Source organism: Cydia splendana, chromosome 4 (genome assembly GCF_910591565.1).
Source record: "Cydia splendana chromosome 4, ilCydSple1.2, whole genome shotgun sequence".
NCBI classification, from domain to species: domain Eukaryota; kingdom Metazoa; phylum Arthropoda; class Insecta; order Lepidoptera; family Tortricidae; genus Cydia; species Cydia splendana.
The window spans coordinates 12,666,383-12,689,124 of NC_085963.1; the positions used below are offsets into that span (position 1 = coordinate 12,666,383).

Genomic DNA, 22,742 nt, shown 5'->3' on the forward strand with positions numbered 1-22,742 from the left:
GGTTAGGTTAGGTTTGAACTGCCACCCTTACAGAAAAGAAATGCTACTAAAAAAGTGGGTTAGGTTAGGTTTGAACTGCGACCCTTACAGAAAAGAAATGCTACTAGAAAAGTGGGTTAGGTTAGGTTTGAACTGCGACCCTTACAGAAACGAAATGCTACTAGAAAAGTGGGGTAGGTTATGTTAGAACTGCGACTGTTACAGACAAGAAATGCTACTAGAAAAAGGTGACGAAGTGGATTAATTAATTTAATAGGATAACGATATATGAAATATTTGAACATTTTTAATTATAAAATGTGGTTACAGTTTTGGTGGTAATTTACTATTTTTAGGTTTACAATGATTATTTTGGAGTAATTTGCTATAGGATAGCAAGATTTAAAAATTTGGTTATCATTTCACATTAAAATGGGGTTAGAAATTTGGTAAATATTTTCTATTTTTGGGTTAATAATGATTAGTTTGGTGTCAATTCCTTTAATAGGATAGTAAAATGTAATAAAATTGGTAATCATTTCACATTGAAATGGTGTTATAATTTTGGTGATCATTTATTATTTTAGGGTGGTAAAATAGATTTTTTTGGTATTAAATTTTACTAAATCTGGTGATCAGTTAAATAGCAGCCATTAGGTAATAGGGATGCGCGCGCGGCGTGAAAAAGCGAATTACGTGACCTTAAATATTGTTTTAAAGGTATTAAGTAGGTATTAAAAAAAATATGGTGAATTTTAATTATGTCAAAAAATGTATTACTGTTAGTTTATCTTAAAGTTATTTTTTCAACAAGTTAGGCAATTTAAATTGGGGAGGGTTTCCTACATAAAAGCTTCTAGTACCTAAAAAAAACGAGATACGAGTAGGTACCTACTGTATATATTAAAATTTTTACTGTATTACAGCCACGTCATTGGCATAAATTACAGACTAACAATCGGTCCTTCCTACTACATCCATATGTGAATGAATGTAAAATTAAACAAGATATGACATCAACGCCAAGTCATCTGGAGCTTTATAAAATGTGATCTCGGTGTCAATGACAATGGGGAAAACTAAATGACTGCATAACTGCCTGCCTATGTTGCGAAACCGGAGGTGGTTTTCGGCTTTTTTAACGACCGCTGGTGACATAACGTCTTAGCTATAATAGGTATATAGGTACCTAATAAGTACCTATTAGCAAACTATTAGTTTTCAATAGGTAGGTAAGTATTGTAAACTTAATTTAGCTATTAAATATCTATCCATTGGTCAGAAATTGTAAAATGAAGTGGTGGTTTTGGTTATGGATTAATGCATTTGGGAAGGCATAGTTAGGAACCCTCAATCTTATCTCTCTCCCTCTTATCGTATGGAATCTAGAATTTCTAATTTGAACAACTCAAAAAAAATTGACATTTTTGAGTTGAGGTGGTCAACCTAGCCAACGTGCCAATCGTTTACGCTCCGTAGGGTAGTCACGTCTCTCTATCACTCTTTCATATTAGTGTGACAGCGACAGTTGCGTTTCGTTCACTACGGAGCGTAAACGATTGGCACGTTGGCTACGCACCCAGGACATATGACGAATTTGCTCTAAAACAAAGACGAATACTGCTCCTATGCAGATACGAGCAAGGACAAGTGATAGTGTTACTGTTACCAGTAGAGCTTAAACTGGATCAGTTGAATCAGCATGGGTTAGTCACACATAGTTCAACTTGAACTTTTGGCCAAGTAGGTAATAATAATATTTTAAGCCAGCACTGAAACCCAGCTATAGGTACCTAATGCTACGACACCATGTTATATACTCTGTTAAGCTTGCTATGTCAGTAAAAAAAGGCGGCATATTTGAATAATGTAGGCGCGAAAGATCGATCGACCATCATACAAATTTCGCGCCTTTTTCTAACAAAGTTGGCTTGCCAGAGTTGCCAGGGTATGCATTATATAAGACATTGTATATCCTTAGATTCTCTTACCCCTCGTGGTTAGACACGGATCCGTGTGTGGGAATTTAACCTTTTGGACGCCAATGACCGATATATCCGCACCGCAGGTTCAACGCCAAAGACTGATTAATCGGTCACAGACCACAGAGCAAGATAGATCTACGTGCATATACATAAAGTTCAATTTCAGTTTTGACACTTCGGTGACGTCGCGTCCGCGTGAAAAGGTTAAATATTTTTTTTAAATGTCAAAGTTAGTTTTTCAATGATCAAATTTGACATGCCACATATGAGGGGTTAAAATTTCGTTATCCTTATTCCTGTCCTGCAGTTATGCAATATCTTTACATTCTCGATTCCTTGAATATTGTAGTCTTAGCCACGGGCAAAGATATGTATGGCAGTTATGCAATATCTTTACATTCTCGATTCCTTGAATATTGTAGTCTTAGCTACGGGCAAAGATATGTATGGCAGTTATGCAATATCTTTACATTCTCGATTCCTTGAATACCTATTGTAGTCTTAGCCACGGGCAAAGATATGTATGGCAGTTATGCAATATCTTTACATTCTCGATTCCTTGAATATTGTAGTCTTAGCTACGGGCAAAGATATGTATGGCAGTTATGCAATATCTTTACATTCTCGATTCCTTGAATACCTATTGTAGTCTTAGCCACGGGCAAAGATATGTATGGCAGTTATGCAATATCTTTACATTCTCGATTCCTTGAATATTGTAGTCTTAGCTACGGGCAAAGATATGTATGGCAGTTATGCAATATCTTTACATTCTCGATTCCTTGAATACCTATTGTAGTCTTAGCCACGGGCAAAGATATGTATGGCAGTTATGCAATATCTTTACATTCTCGATTCCTTGAATATTGTAGTCTTAGCTACGGGCAAAGATATGTATGGCAGTTATGCAATATCTTTACATCCTCGATTCCTTGAATATTGTAGTCTTAGCCACGGGCAAAGATATGAATGGCAGTTATGCAATATCTTTACATTCTCGATTCCTTGAATATTGTAGTCTTAGCCACGGGCAAAGATATGTATGGCAGTTATGCAATATCTTTACATTCTCGATTCCTTGAATATTGTAGTCTTAGCCACGGGCAAAGATATGTATCTATCTATAGCCACGACCGACGAGTTAAATCAATACAATAAAAGGTCCTTACAGCAATTGCCTATGGTTTTCATTACATTTTGTAATTCTAATAGTAATCGGACCATATATACCTACTGCATATGTATATTAATCCATATTCATGTCAGATCATATCGGGGGCCAAGATGACGATATAGCAAACGATACGCGTCTCTCTCGATAGAGAGTGCGATAGCACTTATAAGGAAAATGATATCTCTCTTATTTACTAAGTGCGACAGAGAGACATTAGCGTATCCTTTGCTACAGAGCGAGTGATTAGCAGCTTGGCTAGGCACCCAGGCGTATTAGAAATGCAACATGTCATGAGCGGCAATTCGATGTCGTCAATACTTTAGGCATACAATTGCAAATTTTCATTCATAGTAATTTACAAAGGAGCTACTCGTAAGATTACTTTACGTAGAGCCGCATATGACCTGATACTAATCCAAGCTTGTCAAGTTTGCATTCCTTACCATGTTGTGTGTGTTACCTTTGATTTGAAAAATCAGTTCATCTCTGTGGTGTATCCTGGTGTTGTGGTGGTGTTCACGAAGCCGATGTATCCTGGTTTTCGTTGCAAGTGTCAGCCGCAGGCGCCGTGTGGCCGTGGCCTTATAGCGTGACAAAGCGAGCGCGCGTCGTCTAGCCCTATATTATTAGTATTATTACCATAGCTTACCAAGTTCAATTCAAGAAAAAGCTCGACCTGGGAGAACAGGTCGTCCACTTATCTCAGGCAGTTGGTAAAGAAGTAGTGCGAGAATCTTCTAGTAGGTAGAAAGTAGATTCATTGTGACGTCCCACGGGTAAAGGTACCTTATGGCGGATGGCGCTTACGCTATTATTAACGTCGCTCCAATATTATTGCGGCGCTATGCGACGTAAGGGCCAGCCGCCATAAGGTACCTTTTACCGTGGAACGTCACAATTATGTGACTAAAACTATAGTTTATGTACTACACTTCGACTTTTACTGAACCTACTACAAATCAGCTCTATATGTTAGCCTTCAACCAGTCCGAAGTTGACCATAATAGCTTCTTGCTAACCGCCCTAGTTAAACGGTAAACTTTTAGCGTCTCAATCAAAAATAAAATTTCTCAAGTTAATATAAAAAAAAAAATCTGAAAAGTTTATCTGAGGTCAAACTTGGTTCGCCTGACAAGATCGCTCGCTTGCGGTCGGTACGCGATACGAATAACGACCTAAGTCGTGCGACCGCAGCCGTGCGTTGCATCCACACATCCGGGTGACGTACAGCCCACATACTTACCACTAATTCTCCATACATTCCAAACTATATATGTTTCATCCATACTCCTATAAATCATGCCATGAACTTGGCATGGACTTAGATGGTAAATGGTATATCCATATCGTAGCTAACAATGTGCACATTTATGGCTCAATAGAGCCAACTTGTCTCGGAAAATAAGTCGTATATTCTTAGATCTTCGTTTACCTAATCACTTAATAAAATAGTGTGAATACGCTAAAGTAGTATTCAAATATAATCCTTATAAAAAGATTGATAAGTAATAGTTTGTGCCTATGACGGAACGAGAGATTCAGAGTTCAAGGCTTCACAGCCAGTACAAACATTATATTACTTTGTATAAATAAAGAATTACTCATTGCTTTTACGTGCCGTGAATTTTACAGCTTGAGTGAATAAATTGTATCGGTCATACGCATTTTGATTTTTACTTAGAAATTTGATTTCGCGAAACAAAGCAAGGTTGCATTGCTCGAGAGCATTAGAATTAATTTCCTGTTTAAAAGGTCTGCACGATGAACTCATTAAAATCAATTCTCAAGCTCTTATTTGACTCTACGTAGTTGAAGTGGTAATAACTAAAGCAAATGCGCCCGATTATTGCTTTAAAATATCTTAAAGGAATGATACATAACACAAATTTAATAAATATGTACTATAAATACGGTTGACTTGAATTAAAGCCGATTTCACCAGAATAAAATATGTATTTTATTTAAAAATAGCATATTTCGCCGAACCATTACGACAATTTTACCTTAAAACTACGAACAATTTCGAAGGAAACAAATTAGTAAACCTACTAAAATCCTAAATAAGTTAATTTGTGTACGGAACATTGTCAAATACTACGAGTGTTTGTAATGGGCGTCCTTTGGGTGATGCATGTCCAAGTTATATGAACTCGTCTGGTTCGCGCGGCGCGTCCAAGTCTCGGTAGTGTATGACAGGGCGGTAGTCCCCGCCGCCGCCCCTTTAACAAGCAACCACACGGTTAGGAACCACTCTACTCAAACTTACTAAATCGGGATCACTCCAAATTCCGAAATCATTGGTCCGAAACCATCATACTTTGAAAATTAAATAATTCTGAAAATCATTTACAACTGAAGGAGTTGTCGACGTTAGGGCCACCCCACACTAGCGTCTCTCGAACGTCGCCGTCTAGTCAACTAAATGGCTGCTGCTCGACGCAACGTTGGCGCATCTGCGCATCGACGCTATTTTCCATAGCGCTGACTAGACGCCGATATTCAAAAGACACTAGTGTGGGGTGGCCCTTACCATTACTGATTTAATATACCGGGTGTGGCCTGTAACACGAGCAAATAATTAAAACATAGATTGTACTTCTCAAACGGTGACACTTTTGTTCAATAACTTTTAAAGATCATGAAGTCTTTAGACTTCCTATTTTTTATACAAAATAAATATTATCTTCAATGTACGCCATTATCATTGTGATTGACGTTGATTGTCACGCGTTAAACATAACAAAATTCGCAATACATTGCGTCTTAGAATAAACTTTAAAGTGTATTAAAAATCAAAACACAAGTTATTTTTAAAAGTTGCTGAACAAATGTTGGTCAGTATGAGGAGTACAGCATACAGTATAATTTTTTGCTCGTTTTACAGGCCACACCCGGTATAATAGGTTCAAATTATATTCTACCATACTGTGGAATGGTATACGGAAAAAAAAAACGAAAGCTTTCGGAAAAATGTTTTTCGGAATGAAGTGATTTCTACTAAAACTCGTACACACGGCAAAACACACATTTAATGCAAAGTGTAGGCATGTCATTTTAAATGTAAAGTGTTTATGTACGTACATATTTAGTGGAAGGCTTGTTCTATATCATAGGTACGCCACAAAGAATGGTATCAATACAATATGCTATTTATAAATATTACTTCCCACTCTAGAAACGGAAAGAAAATAATCTCGGCTTCCCGGAGATTATATAATATACGCTACAGTGGTTGTAAAGTATAGGAAGTATAGGAAAAACAGATGTAACACCTCATATTATTATAAGATAATTTATTTCATAAAAGTCTTACAAGTGATTGTATTATTATGTATATTGTACTACAGTGTCTTGCTGGCGTTAAGTAATAACATAATGTTAAGGTATATTTACTGCAATGTAATTAATACTCGCATATACTCGTATGTACTATTTAAATTATAATTATATTCATACTGAATGCACAACTGTACACATTTAGGTATAATGTAAAAGTCTAAGGTAACATTACACAACCAAAAATTGTATAAGGAATTGAAATAGCATTGAGACTACAACATACAGGTTTATAAGACTGGCAAATAGTCAGTTAATGGATAGTTTTGTCTTATAATGATGAATATATTTCTGTGCATTTGATTTATTGAGAAAGTGGTTATTGTATAATTAACAGTAAACCAAGTTCGTTTTACAACTTTAGAAAAAGCTAGAGTCATCATATATTGGTGGAACATGGAAATATGTTTGAAATAAGCTAACATTATTTATAAGTCGGAATGATTAATACAAAAATATCAAATATAAAATATAATCTGTCATGATTTTTAGTCAATGCTTAAAAGTTAAAATATATCGCCACTATCCGGGAAGTCAAGATCGTTGTAGGCAATAATAGGCCGGGAGCGGTCGACATTTTCCCTGCAAATTATTTCCTTAAACTTAACTAATTGTTTTTGATGAGTATAAAAATATATAATTCAACATTAATATTTTATCCAAAGAAAAAACAAATGCCATGCAAAACCCAAAACACAGATATTTATCCCTAGTTTTTTAAAGGAAAACATGCATACATTGTCATTGAACTAGCATGAAGTAATGATCGCCACTTATGTTTAGAAAATGAGTAGGTATCGGACGGTTCCGCATTGATGACACAGATTAATGCTAACTACGATTTAACGAGTACAATATTACATCCTTTTAAATATATGATTAGATGTAAATCATGTTTATTATAGGAAATATTTTCAAATAACATGTCAAAAAATGTTAACAATAATGGTTCGATGTTGCGCAATGTTCTATCGTTTATCACTTGTGTTTATGTAAATTTAAATTCGGCTTTTATTAATGATATTATACTTTTTATGGTTATTTTAAGCACAGTATGATGACTTTAGATTAGAGTAATAGTAGGTTTTATTGAAATTAGATACCGGCGTGTAAATTACCAAAATGATTAAAACAGCAGCATATACCTATGTATTATTCAAAATGACACGCGATTTATCTCAATAATTAAAGTGCATGTTAAGTTTATAAATAAACTAAAACATCATAATTTTAATAGACTTTATAATATTTTATGATGTTTAATTAAGGCACGGCATGAGGGCCATACCAGGCTAATGACTGTGTTAACTAGAAACCGCACGGCCCATATTAACCTATCGGTAAGATCAGAATTGCAAGTCGTTTCATTATCGATTGTAAATATGTACGATGCCCGTACTTGATTAATGAAATAAAGCACTATGATTAATGCAAAAGAAGACAAGTAAGCGTTAGTTAAATAAAAATAAATGGTATTCAAGCAATATCGTTGTCAATCAAATAAAATCATAGGTTATTTTAAATATTGGTTAAAAAGCACGAAACCCCGGAAAGCATTCGTTTCGGGACGATCATTCAGTAACAAATTTGCCAAATAAAAATATTAAACATCAGTTTAACTCAACTAGCTTCACTTTGTTAAACTTTATTTAAATCTCACATGTGCAATATATTCAATGAGTATTTAGAAGTAAATAAAAAATAATGATAAACATTTTATTTTTCCTGAAAACGAAATGTAAATTTGCGACTGAACGACGAACGGTTTACATTCATATTATACGTCCTGTTTTCACTTGGAACTGTGAGGATAAAGAGTTCAGCTTACCTCGGCCTGGAGAACCTCGGGTGGCGGGGCGCGTAGGGCTGCGGCGGCGCCCAGCCCGCCCAGCCCCAGCCGCGCCCGCCCGCCGGCGGCCCGCCGCCGTACCTGCCCGGACATCGAGGCTCAATCATCACAACTAACTTCATATACTCATTTAGGTGTGAGAACTATATCTAGTTTCATTTATATCGATCGGTTGAATAGGTTGTTCCATAGTAATCATAATCAGTCGGTAATGGAACGAAAATCTCCCCCTAGGTCTCGCACAGTCTATCTGAGCCTTTGCGACTACTACTCAATAAGGCTTTGGTAACGCTTAACTATTTAGTATTTCGAAATAGTTTCATTTATTTAATATAAAGTTTATTGAATAAATACTGGGTCTATAACACGGCATCATAAATTATGAAACTGATTATTATCTTCCGATATCTCTAAACATTTACGGGGTCCGCAAGCTAGAGCGAGTGCACGGAGCGGGCGCACGCACGCTGGTTCCATTGGAGGTAAAATCCAACGCACACGTCCGCACCAGTTAGCGTGGTTCACATTATTTCTCGTTAACCCGTTCACCCGTTCCGGGCAACCGCGCCAGCTAGCGGACGCTCTTAGAAATTCGTTTTCGGTGTTAAAATATGGAAAGCGACTGCTTGTCCACTAATCCTAATGCAGCGCAGAATACTCACGGCGCGGGCTGCGGCGGCGGCGCTTGCGGCTGCGGCGGCGCGCGCTGCGGCGGCTCGGGCTGCTGCGGCCGCCGCACGTCGCGCACGTACGCGTTGAAGTACGCCACCTCGCGGCGGACTTCATCCACCTACCCAACATACGACGGAACTTAGGAACACATGCTCGACGAGCTCGTATAGGTGACATAACTCAGCCATGTAATGCACACAGTGTACACGCCGTACAAATAGTTAGTTAATACAAATATCTCAAACGTCTGTAGCGGTAAAATTAAACCGGTCGCATATTGGATACGAATTCAGGTCGTACTAATAGGGCGACACAATGTAAAAACACATTTAGCTCCATCAAAATTTTACTACTATTTATGGCACAATATTAATAATTTTAAACGCACCTTCTCCCCATGCTTGTTGAAGATATGCTTCCTAATAAAGTCGGGCCCCTTAAACTTCTTGCCACTGAGTGGGCACAACCATTTGTCTTTGGCCAGCTCCTGAGTGTTAGCTTGGATGAACTTCTCTACTTCTGCATCGGGATCCTGGTACAATTAAATAGAAATATCAATGAGGTAAGTATATACACTAAATAACATTAAATACGAATTAAGTCCCAACCAAAAATTTTTGATTCTACAAAATTACCTTGATTCCAAGCTTTTGTAACTCTTCTTCTGTAAGGGGTTTGACGTCTTGGAGGAAAGCAGACATTTTCCCTTCAAATGTTTTGATGTAATCTTGCACTTCTTGTTGGGTGGGCTACAAAATAAATTGCATATTAATAATGGACTCGAATCATGTACCCAACAGTAAAAAATATAATAAATTACAGTCTATTCCCATTTGTCTCCCCTTGTTATAGTCCTTGGTGGAAATAAATAAGCCGTCCTGCCTGTTAGTACTACAGACATCTAAGAAAGAATAGTTTCTTTTTCGATATTTAATGCGTATTTTTAATGTTTTATGTTATTTCAATTTAACATTTGGCATGGCAATATTTACAATGGTAGTTTTAACTTACACCACTGAGGATAACAGATGGGGACAAATGAAACAGGTAAAAACCGGCCAAGTGCGAGTCGGACTCGCACACGAAGGGTTCCGTACCATTATCTATAAAAACGGTCACCCATCCAAGTACTGACCCCGCCCGACATTGCTTAACTTCGGTCAAAAATCACGTTTGTTGTATGGGAACCGCACTTAAATCTTTATTTTATTCTGTTTTTAGTATTTGTTGTTATAGCGGCAACAGAAATACATCATCTGTGAAAATTTCAGCTGTCTAGTCTGTCTATCACAGATCACGAGATACAGCCTGGTGACGGACGGACGGACAGCGGAGTCTTAGTAATAGGGTTCCGTTTTTCCCTTTGGGTACGGAACCCTAAAAATGGCGATATTTTTCTGTCATATTTCGTTACCTTAGTGGCAGGAGGGCCGGCGCGCGCGTGCATGATGCCGCAGCGGTTGGGCATCTCGTCCTCGTAGGGGTACTCGCAGTGGTTGTAGTAGTCCACCGAGTGCACGATGCGCAGGTACAGCACCAGCCGGTCCAGTACGCGCATCTGTCACGACAAATATGTACTTAATACAACATTATCTTTGCTATAAATCCATACATAATGGCTTGACTAGGGCGACCGAGTCATTTGGCGGCATCCTGGTCGAATACCCAACGACATAAAGTAAGTCAGCCCCCAGTTTTTTCAGGTAGCCATGAGGAGTGGAAGCTTGGACAACTTGTGAAGGAGGTATATTTTGTGAGAATCGTGTTGTTTTAAACTTCCCCGGGTAAAAGTAATTCAATGCTTTCAAGCACATTTTCACCCCTTCAGGGGTTCAATTTTTCTGAAACTCTACTACAACATAAGAAATATATATTTCAGGTTTCAAGGTCTGAAATCTTGAACGAAAATTACGGTTAGTGACGAATGATTTTATAAAAACTGTTTTTTTTTATTGGACAGATATATAGAAATAACATTTTTCTAGTGATAAATATTACGGTCATAGTTCTGGAATAAGCACACTAACTTCGAACGCATTTCATTTCTGAAATTAATAAATTCTGAAGTACCAGTTCGGGATCCGCCTGCTCGGTCTGCGCCTCGGTGTCGGGCTCTACTCCTAGGAGCTCCTCCTCTTCAGTGGAAGCCTCCTCGATCAGATGCTCGGTGATCTTGTGGAGCACGGGGTTTGGGGACTCATTCAGGCTGAAGCTCTAAAACGAACATAAACGACTATGATGGAATTTACTAGAAAGACAATTACTTGTCCAATGATAGGCGCTGTGTTTTTACATGCTGACCGGCACTTGATAAAGGCAAGGACGTAATAGAATTAATCTAGGTCCCTAAGTTACGATTTATGTTTTGGATTTTAGGCCTATCTTTATAACCACAAAAACATCAAAATTCCAAAAAAAATGGTATTTACGATTGTTCCGCTCTGAAATAAATTAGTTTCTTTTGTAGAAGTAGGCATAAACAGATCAAGACAATATGAGGCTTCTATTGTTAAAGCAATTACTAACAGTACATTACACAACATGCGCTACAGAAAACTACAAGTGATAGGTACTTAATGTAAAATTGTTCGAAGTGCTACGTGATGACCACACCCAATCTTCAAAATCACCTAAGCTCTAATTCTTGCATCATCAGAATCGTTTGACATAAATGCATAGTTAAGTAATACTACATACCTATGTAACATGCATGAGGGCTACCTACTTATGCATAACGAGCAAACATGCCGAACAAATTTCCAGTCAGCTGCAGAGACGTCTGGGCTCCCATGCATCATGCAGCTGACCATAGAGGCAATAAAGCCCCGTATTTGTGGTAAAAAAGTGTTGCGTGCAACCCATGTTACTTAGTTGGTTTTCCTTGATAGACGGATGCGGATACGTTTTAGCTCAGCACAAGCTCTGCACATGAGTTACACGTAAACGTCCGACTTAATATTCAATAAACATGCACCGTAGACTAGCTTGTCGTGCTTGGGAATGAAGGAAGGTTTTACTAACCGAGTCCTCGTGAGGGACTGTTCTATTGAGACGGGGATCGCGACTGTTCTTGACTATTTGACCATGGGCGTCCTAAAAGTAAATAGGTGTTAGCTACACACAAAAGCAATGAGGATGAGTACATTACACAGAACAAGTAGAATGGCGATGCGAGCAGGGTACGTGTCGCCGCCGGTTATGAGCAAACGCTCGCATGCTAGTACTCGCCCGCGCTGACCGAAAAACGTAAACATGCCTTTTGCGCCACAATAACGTTCAGATTAAGAAGCCAGACATCAAATCTGTCTAAAGGAGGCGTATCCGTTCACCAGGCACACAAGTTTTTACTACCGTTGCGCGAGAAATGTGGAAATGTGGAGAGGAACGAGCGGCGACACCGGTTCCGATACTAACTGCGCGCGATAGCCGTTCTAACCTCTTTAATATGTTCTGTGGTACATTATGTAAAGAAACTTGGTATAAAATATACATGATTTCATTATTATTGAGTAGTAGTAGTATATTATGGCCCGACTAGCTACGTAGCTAGCGTAAAATATTTTTTTCTTGCTAATAATAAAAAATCAAAAAGGTTGAACTATTTTTCGGTGTTTAATAAACAGGGGGCAGTAGGACGCTCTCTTACTATAGGTGTTTTGTTTATTAAAGCAGGCAGTTGTAAGGAAGAAGGGTTTAAATGAGAAAAAGTGCGGGTGTGAGTATGTATATGATATCGATATAAATGATCTGTCTGCAGTAATATAAAGATACCCACATTTTACGTCTCCAAATCTGTTTAAGCCAGGCGGAAAAATATGCTTTGCTTCTCCGACCGTCGCTCCGACATCGGCAACAATCACATATGCAGTTTGTATGAAACGTGAGACACGTCTTCCGCTTAAGACTATTCGACATCGATAAATGAGGTGACCGTCAAGACAGCCGCGCATCGACATGCATCTAACTTCACCGATCTGCGACAACCTTTACAACCTACCTCCGGCTTGGGTTCCTGGGGTTCGTCAGCGCCGTCCTTGGGGCGGTGCCACAGCTTGGTGCGCGTGTCGAGCAGGTGCGCGAGCCGCGCCGCGAGGCGGGCGTCGGCGCGCAGCACGGGCCGCTCCAGCGTCACGCCCGTCACCGGCCGCACGCGCCGCGCCAGGTCGCGGTTCACGATCGCGCCCAGCTCGCACTCGCGCAACTACACAAATACAAATATTCAACAGGAACAAATTAAACCGAGCCGGATTAGGCTAAGCAGTGCTCGTAGATTTACATCACCGATCTGTTCATCGATTGCCGTATTCGCGTTATTCAACTGTACCTACTAATTATTGCAACAGACGAGTCAATATATTCAATTTTAAGCGAGTTCACCATTCACCATGAACATCACGTCATCGCCATAACCCCTTGAGTTCCACAGACGCGATATAGAGTCGGCAAAGAGATTCAAAATTCGAATCTAACTTTAAACAAGGTTGTTTTTTGGCTGGCAAATTTCAAGCCTCAAAAGATTAAGTTACCAATGTAGCCCGTTTCATACTACTAGGAGAAAACGAAAGATTTACATTTAGAATTAGGTAACTAATAACAAAAACGAAAAATATGACATACCCGAATGTTGTTGAGGTTCCAGCAGATGTCCTTGATGTTGACTTCTCTGCGGAATGTGACCCAGCCGCGGCGGAACCAGCGCCGCTCGGGCAGCGGGTCGGCCAGCGCCACGCGCAAGAAACCGCCGTAGCGCTTGCACATCTGTATTATGCAAACAGTACTATATGTTAAGCAATAGTCTTTACCATTGGTCTGATGGGTGTGTTACCTTGTAGTCTAAATATAACTTAATATTTTGATACAATGACAATTCTCGGTAATATGGCCCCTTAAGTCAGTTCACGATCCCTGTAATCAAGTGTTTCTTCATGGAAACAAAGGACTGTTTTAGACACCAAATGGGGCGCTGTGTCGCTTATATGTGGGTTACTAAACCGTGTATGTTTCGTTTAATTCACGAATTCAATTCAAGTTCAACATAACAATGAAGAGTTAAAAACTGTGCTAAAAAGCTGTGCCGGGGTTTAAAAGCTACACAAAGTAGACAGTTAAATAAGACTTACAGCTTCAACTTCAGCTTTAGTAATACTGGGCGCGAGGTTCCTCAAGAATATGGAGGTAGTTTTATGAAGGGCCCTAGTTTCTTTCTTCTCGACGACGACATCAGAAACTGACTCCGCCTTTTCGTCGCCGCTCTTGTCTCCATTCTTTTCGTTCTCTTTAACAATATCGACGGGCTTCTCGTCTTTTTCGGCGCTTGGTGATTTGGATTTTTCCTTGCGTTTAGGAGACTTGTCCGGCGTTTTGGATTTGGACTTGGACTTGCGTCTCGGCGCCGTCTCGCCCTCGTCTTCGGAGCTGGAGGAAGACGAGCTGGACGAGGAAGAACTTGATGAAGATCCAGGCGGTGCTGAAATAAAAATGATTATAAAAAATAATGTATAGGGTGACTGCTATTGTTATTAACCCCTCCATAATAATAGGCCACTCTATAGTAAGACAGAAAGAAACAAGGCAATAGAAGTCTTATTACCAAGGGTGGCCAATAACTATATTATAACTGTGTATTATTATTATTTTTGCTTGCATGTAAATTCAATGTTGACGTGTAAAAGTGTCCTTGTGGCCTATTTGCTGAATAAATGTTGAAGTTTGAAGTATAGCAGTCACCATACTAGAAAATTATTAGACTTTTATTGTATCATGATCCATATACATATTTCCTAACAATGTAAGTCCAACAACAGGAGAACAATTAGGGTTGCTTCTGCAGTTGCCCGAGATGTGGGTCTATAGCAGTATATGGCTTTACTTTGTTTTTAAGATTATTATTGTCCGTAGCATAGATTTATAAGGCATAGATTCCTAGTTCGTACACCCCCAGTGAAGCCATTTCAAGTGCGACGTCACGTCACACTCGCATCATCGTATTCGAACGGCCCTCGCAGTACTCAAAGTCAAATCGGTGTGTGTACACCTCCCGTTTAAAAATCAAAAACTACAGGAAAGATGGTTGTTTGTACAGTGAATGGGTGTCACAACACATCATATAATAAATACAAACCGCTTAATATTACATTTCACGCGTAAGTATCGAGTTTAATGTGATATTTTTACATAATCGTAAATACAAAAATCCAAATTTTCGTCAGCCGCCATTTCTTCTAAATGTTGCCAGTGTAGTGAATATTTTTTCCTCCAAATGGGACATGACGTCTACATTCTAAAATAAATACGCTCCATTAAATTTCATGGTATAATTATAGAAAATTATAATTAAGTTAATTATTTAGGTAAGTATTTACTTTTTTCTTATTTTTATTTTGTGTCATGTTCGTTTCAGTTTTCTGACTGATCTACTTCTGTCTGCGAGATGGAAGGAAAAAAATAGACTAAATCGGAATGACGCAATATGGAAACATTGGAAACGGACTAAACACAGTCGAATATGCTCTGTCCTATTTAAATTTATTCTTATTATTTTATGCACATTTGTTAAATAAATAAAAATAGTAAAAACTTATCAGCTATTTATTTAATCCTTATTTCACAAAGTACAGAAATGCAACAAATCCCAAAATAAACAAAAAGCTTTTGCTACAAAATCGAATCTACACACTTCCAAATTATTAATAACCAAGTGTGATGTTGTTAAAATTCCCCTACTTTGAGAGAAGTAAATGAATACTGGCAACATATTTTGTATATATGTGTGTGTTTGCTGAGCGTAAAACACGAGCGTTCCACGCACACATCGATCGTGTTTCGGCTTCACTTTTGGCAGGTTAGCCGTATGGAGACTATCCGTCTATGCGTTATTAGTTTAAGGTACATAGGTATATTAGTCTGTAAGGTATCTAAGGGCCTAAGTTGCCTGAAAATAGATAATATATTATTTGATTTGATTTATTACTCTTATTTTTGTTTATTTTTTTTATTTAGTAATTAAAACTTAAATCATTACAGGTTTTACCTAATGCGATAGATAAGCGACAAGCCAATAATCAGAGTTATTGACAATATAAATAAAACTCAACTTAATATTAACATAGTGGCCTTTGTGAAATCATTCAGGGAGCACGTAAATATGTCTAACCCCAACGCAACTTTATTGACAGTGCGAATAGCCCGCGTTAGGGGAGTTTCCTTTAGCAGTTTTGTGTGAGCAACGGGTACGGCCAGCAGCGGCGGCCGGCGGCGGCGCCACAGGTGCTGGTCAGGCACGTACAGCGCCAGGGCGTGCAGGACCCCGGGGTTACACAACTCGCCTCTTAGCATCATCACTAATTATGAAGCAAGGGCAAGTCCCCGCCTCACCTCTAGCCTGTTATACCCTGTCATTCCCAGCACGAAGAGTGTGGGATACAGCAAGGGATATCCTGGGATACAGCAAGGGATATCCAGGATATACGCCATATTGTCTATTTACCCCAAATAGGACCAGTTAGGTACTTACGCGGTTCTTTCTCCGGTACATCGATATCGTCGCCCGGCTCCGTTCCCGGCGCGGAGTTGAACCGCGAGAACATTTTAGCTTGCTCCTGCAACTGCTTGAGATGAGGGTCTATCTCCATAGTCAATGGCGTCGTAGGCTTTGGTGACTCCGGTTTCTTTTCCTATTAAAATATAATTTAAATTTAGCAATGCGGCAAATTGAATAACTTGGGCGCTAAATGGTATCCTATCATTTCACAATAAACAAATACCTATCTTATAACAAAACTTCCGTGAGACAGACATATTAAGTATATTAAAACGGGTCACTCACGTATTTTCCTGCCATCGGTCGCGGAGACCTGCAGCCCACAGTCTGCGCCGGTCCGGCAATGCGAGATCCCAATGATGCTACTCGGTACGGAGTGAAACATGTCGAACGATTTTCGACTAACAATAAGTGAGTGAGCCGTTTAAATGTTTAAAACAAATACCTTCTCTTCTGTTTTCTCAGAATCGTCCTTTTCTTCTTTTACTTTGACAGCGTCTACGTCAATGACGACCGGTTGGTCGTCACGTTTATCTGCAACAAGCCACTTATAAACGAACTACATCAACAAAAACCAGACTTTAATAACAGCGTTTCAACATTGGGTTTATTACGAAGAGTAAGCTGTAAGTAGTGTTTTATAAAGATATAAGTAACAATTTTACAAAGTTTAAAACGGTATCAATAATTAAAACGCCCCTCGGTTTCGCCACTGGTCAAGAGCGTGTAAGGACCACCCCACACAAGCGTCTTTTGGGCGTCGGCGTCTAGTCAGCGCTATGGAAAATGGCGTCCCTGCGCAGTTGCGCTAACGTTGCTTCAAGCAGCAGTCGTGGAGTTGACTATACGCTAGTGTGAGGTGGCCCTAAACGCCGTTTTACACCTGTAAACTTGTGATTTCATATAGGATCCTAGTTTCAAACACATGTTAGATAAATAAGTATATAGGAGGTACCTGATTTTTCACTTATCGAATTAGTATTCTCGGGGGCAGGCGGCAGATCGAGCGCTTTCAGATCTTCCTCAGTTCCGCCTTCTAGTTTTATGACCACGGTATCCAGCAATCGGACCAATTGGTCGGACTTGTCCACGTCCACGGATACTTTGTTGAGCTCCCCACCTTCTAAAAGCTCCAGGAAGATGTTGACGCGGTTCTAGAAAACAACTTACCATCAGTCTCTTATTCAATGGTAAAAACACCCATGCTTATAAATTGAACATAAAATTTAAATAAAATATTTGCCTATAGATATCATAACACCAGTTCCTCTTCAAACTAAGCTATCAATCAATGCTAATTGAGAGAGCAAATACGTAATTAATATGAATAATCAAAAAGGATTTACCTTTAGCGCATTCAGTTGCTCCTCTTTCCTTTTAACCGATTCTTCAGGATGGTATTTGATCTTGAACCTAAATCAAAATCAATTGTTATCATGCCTTCAGAGTAGAGTACACAACACGACTACAAGTTGTCTAGTCTTGTCATACACTCAAATCCTAAGTCTTTTAGAAGCGCAAGCGATTGTTCCAGAGAATATATCATAAAAATCACTTCTAACAGACTTATACAACAACATAGACATGACTTTCTCACTAATAAAGGCTCATAAAAACTACAGAACTTTCGCTTTTATTAGAAAGAATGTCACAGCAGATTATACCTCTGTTGCACACCAGTCTTGCTCAACCACTGTTGGTGTTCAGAAAACTAAAGAGTTTAGTAATAATTTGTAAAATTACTTCATTCTCACCTGTACCACACTTGTGGAATTTAGCCCTAACAGCCCTACAGTATCGAAACCGGTAGCATTGCGCGCTACTGGTCAACGCGAGATCAACTAGCTACACACACGATTTTATTTGTACAAAGTTTCAATAAATTTTTCTCAACGGTGTCCAGCAATTCCACGCGTTTACGCGGTTGACTGTAGGGAAAAAAGGTTACATTATAATTTGCATAAGGTCTTTAAAAGATTTTAAGCCTTAACTGATCTTAAAAAAACACAGTTTATAATTTTATCTCATGCAACGTTTGTTAATGCTTAGAATCTTTTAATTACCAGCAAAAACATTAATATACAGCTGAGTATAGAAAATTTCCTCGTGATTGAAACTTCAAGTTACTACTCAAAAATTCTACAATCAATCTTCATAAGACTCTATGGTTTTTTTATGAGTCTGCTTGCAACAAATAGCAAGAATTTTCAGTAAATTGAAATGCATGTAATTATTAAGTTTTTTAGCATAAGACTTTCCAACATTTGAAAAGAATGAATATAAAAATGCTACATACCATTCCTCGTCTTTATGAGCCACGAAGAACTCATTGAGCTGTTGTCGCTTGTACTCGAGTTTGTACTCGTTGTACTTGACAATGGCGTCGTCGACGGTGATGGAGTCGTCCTGCGCCGCGAGGAACGCCTTGAAGGACATCATGGTGGACGAGCCGTCTGATGGACCAATGGGGAGGACTGCATCCCTAAAATAATTATCCTAATTTAGTATATTACACTATAGACACATATGTGCACATTGGGTGAAAACAAAGAATATAGTTACCATTACAATTTGCAACAAAAAAACCATTTCCATAACCACGAGTACACTTTATTTCACCAAATGAATGGTTTTATATTATCTGAAATGTTTTAACTCCAAATGCACTTATTTAAAGTAGGGTTATCTGAACTACCAGGCCCATAAAGCCCTTTTTTTTATTATTATGGCTTTAAGCCCTTGAAATCCAGCTTTCAGTATGGAAGTCTGATATGAAGGTTCCCCAATAATGGCCATAAAAGCAAAATTTTTGCTAATGAAATAGAAACTCGGAGAACACAGAATTGATGAGACAAAAAAAAGCGATTAACAAGGTATGAAAACTATTTCTTGTTAAATTTGTATTTGAATACCATTATGACAAGTTTTAACTACCTAGATATTGTTTGTAATTTGAAATTGAACTTTGATTACCTAGCAGGAACTGGGGGCATGGGCTGACCATATCCTTGATGAGCAGGATGAGGCCCAAAATGATCATGTGCCCAACCATAGGACCCATATGAATCATGAGGCATCCCCCCATATCTCCTGTCTTCCATGGGCCAGTCAGGCCGGATTCTCTTGTTGGGTGGCCCCTCACCCCGGATGGGGGAGTAGCCACGGCTTGCACTGGCTCCTCCACGGTAGTCTCTGTAATCAGGTCCCGAGCGACCTCCACCGCGGGATCTTGAAGTAAAATTATATTGATTAGTTTCCAGGAAATGCTTCAAAATTTTTTTTTTTATTTCAATATATCGTTATCAGAACAAGGCATGGAGGTTAATAAAATTTACTAGGAATATAAGATAAGATAAGAATAGCCTTTATTGACCAAAATAGAATTAGTACATATTGCATTTAAATAAATTCACATTTCATTTATCATTATATTAGTTTCAACCAGTTACCAGGAATATAATCAAATATAATACCTAGTTGCCATTGACATTTGCATTGAGCTTTATAGGCTCTATTTCCTCTCAATTTGCTTGGGACATGCTTAAATTTAAGGAATCGGGATGAAATGCATTAGTCTGTGGAAAGAGATGAATCATGAAATGTATAGGATCCAATACATTCTATAACTCTTCTCTTTCTGCACAAACTCTAGTATGTAGGTATAGAGCTGGCTGGAAGCATTTGTAGTAAATTATTTTTTTAAGATTCCCAAACAACCATTTTGAACCATTATCATATTGTATACACCGTTTTTTTTTTGATTTCCGTTAATTTCAAGGGTGCATACCTGAGCTTAAATCAAGTAACTTTCCCAAAGACACCGATATTCTAATTAACTCCATTTCGAAGATAATCAATATTTTATTTTTTTCCTATAAGGCCTCTACAAGCTTGTACACTTGCCTTAAGGCCGGTTTACATATTGATTAGTGTTTAGAATGAGTTCATACATTTGCTACTAAACTTAAGTAAAATCTCGGTCGATCGATGTTCAAATTGACATTGATATGTCACAGATTTCAATTGTTTGGTTTAGTTAAATGTAATGCCCGTGTTACAACAACGCTATATGCTACATTTAATTACTTTTTAATATTATTTTTTCTGAAAAAAAAAGCAAAAAAAATTTTTTTTTTCTTCAAAATCAACTATGCCATTTAGATTTCTTAAACGTGCTTAACCATACCCCGAAGTTAACGGAATTCAATAAAAACACGGTGTATTGGCTGATTTTTTACAACTGATTTTAATAACAAATAGTCAGTGCATTTTCTGTTTCATTCACTTAATACTACCTGTTATACACATGCTACTACAATTACTACATGCTACTACATGTTTGTTCACTTTAAGCAGGCTTTCTATTGAGGAAAAATCAGTCGGTCATTACTACTACTACACACTTACTGCTTATTTGTAGTGGGAAATGACATAAGGTGTATTTGAATAAAGTTGAATGCTACAGAATGTCGGCTGGTTTGAAAATCACCCAGAATTTCATCAGTTTACAGTCCATAGTTCACTTTTGGAGCTACCCGACGATCTCAAGTATTGTATTTAACCTAATATAATATACCTTAGTAGTTTTTCAGTAGATATTCAATGCAAATACTTATTTCATAGGTTAGAAGTTTATCAACATTACATTTATAGTAGTATAGACATAACAGTCATATCTCTAACTAAGCTAAGACAGATGGTGCTGATGGTGTACATAGTAGCAGTCAATATCTTAATTTGTACCTTATTACTAGGGTAAAACAACGCTTAGGATATTTAGGGGCAGGTATAGGATTCTTAGGAGGCTCGGTATTTTGAGGATAGGATCTGGAAAAGAAAGCTCAGTGTTTGTGATGTAAACATAAAATAACTGCCACATACGCTACGTAGAGAATAATGTAAGTACCTCTCAGACCACTCTTCGCGTCCACGACCTCTTTCTTCCCGCCGATCGCTGCTCCGGTAGCTGCTGCCCTCAGCAGTACCTCTTTCACCACGAAATTTGTCTCGTCGCTTACGATCGTATTCATCATCACTATCAGCCATAGTGCAACGTAATGGCAACTATTAATTTTATACACTAATTACGAGTTTTGCTGAATCAACAACTAATAAAATTATAATGATTGGCAGGCACGTAACGTAAAGAGAGAAACTTCATTCATAGATTATAGAATAGCATCTCATCTCACGCAAGAAACCACAGATAACGAATTAACTCAACCTGGCATTTTATTGACAGCGTTTTACACAAAAATAAAACGCTAATTAAATAACTTACCATATTCGAAACCTAAGAATAATATTGAGAATGGCAACATTGTGTTGTCGGTCGTATTGTCCTTTTCTAGCATATACGTCCCTCTCTCTCTCACACATTCCCACCACAGAGCAGTTGGTTTTGACAGGTGTTTGACAGTTACCGCCAAAACAAATTTCCAAGTCATTGTCTCAAAATTATACATATTTACACCAGGCAGGATTAAAACTTTAGGTTTCGAATATGGTAAGTTATTTAATTAGCGTTTTATTTTTGTGTAAAACGCTGTCATTAAACAACTGTACCGATATTCGAAACCTAAGAATAATATTGAGACGTGTTTGTTATCGCCTGGTGGTGGGAAGACGCCAAGCCAATGTGATTATACATGTACTTATTATGTATATGTAATATTATAATATTACGAGTGTTTAATTAATTATGTAGTACACCCTTTATTTTAACACCTGTGAGGAGAGAGGTATTATGTAAAGCATACAATTTGACATACCATTATATTATGTTACTAACTTTACATTTCATATACGTACTTAATGTACTTATAAATGTTCAAAGAGAAAAAATGAGTCATCACAATGGTGCTATACTTAATTATATAATATGTATGTGAAAACTAGGTAAAAGAAGATGAGATAAGTCAGTCTACTCTACAAGGAGCGTACAACATCTGTGATAAGGAGTGATGTAATTCAAGTATGAAAAGAATAAAATCATAAAGTACTCGAGTAGTTTTTATTTATAACTCCCAATTATTAACAAATTTGATAATAATTATCTAGTAAAGTAAGCAGTTGCAGGAATATAACAAGGACAAGACCTTTCTTATTTCCAGAATCCCTCGGGCTTAAGTAGACGAATATTTTAAATATTCGTTATAATTCACTATCACTACCCACAAAGTTAATATTGGGTACCTACTTACTAAA

At 38.0% G+C, this 22,742-nt stretch overlaps 1 protein-coding gene across 1 annotated transcript; it reads right to left on the bottom strand.

Annotated features, from left to right (window-relative positions):
• Window positions 1-5,071: 5,071 nt before the first annotated feature.
• LOC134789886 (serrate RNA effector molecule homolog) lies at window positions 5,072-21,681 on the bottom strand. The gene is made up of 17 exons (XM_063760560.1): window positions 21,442-21,681; window positions 19,509-19,763; window positions 18,832-19,017; window positions 17,882-17,948; window positions 17,491-17,689; window positions 16,981-17,069; window positions 16,509-16,668; window positions 14,116-14,462; window positions 13,613-13,753; window positions 12,993-13,196; window positions 11,066-11,209; window positions 10,410-10,553; window positions 9,631-9,744; window positions 9,384-9,527; window positions 8,986-9,113; window positions 8,303-8,404; window positions 5,072-5,357 (listed from the first exon to the last, which is right to left on the bottom strand). Exons 1-17 carry the CDS (start codon window positions 21,579-21,581, stop codon window positions 5,279-5,281), a joined length of 2,643 nt encoding a protein of 880 aa, XP_063616630.1. The 5' UTR covers window positions 21,582-21,681; the 3' UTR covers window positions 5,072-5,278.
• Between the last annotated feature and the right edge of the window lie 1,061 nt (window positions 21,682-22,742).

Excerpts from the sequence above, each read along its gene's own strand:
- LOC134789886 (XM_063760560.1), bottom strand. The coding sequence starts at position 21,581 with ATGGCTGATAGTGATGATGAATACGATCGTAAGCGACGAGACAAATTT. Across the intron at positions 13,197-13,612 it reads GGAACCTCAACAACATTCGG|TTGCGCGAGTGCGAGCTGGG; the intron begins GTATGTCATATT and ends GTATTTGTGTAG. Across the intron at positions 8,405-8,985 it reads CCGCCGCCGCAGCCCGCGCC|GTACGGCGGCGGGCCGCCGG; the intron begins GTGAGTATTCTG and ends ATGTCCGGGCAG.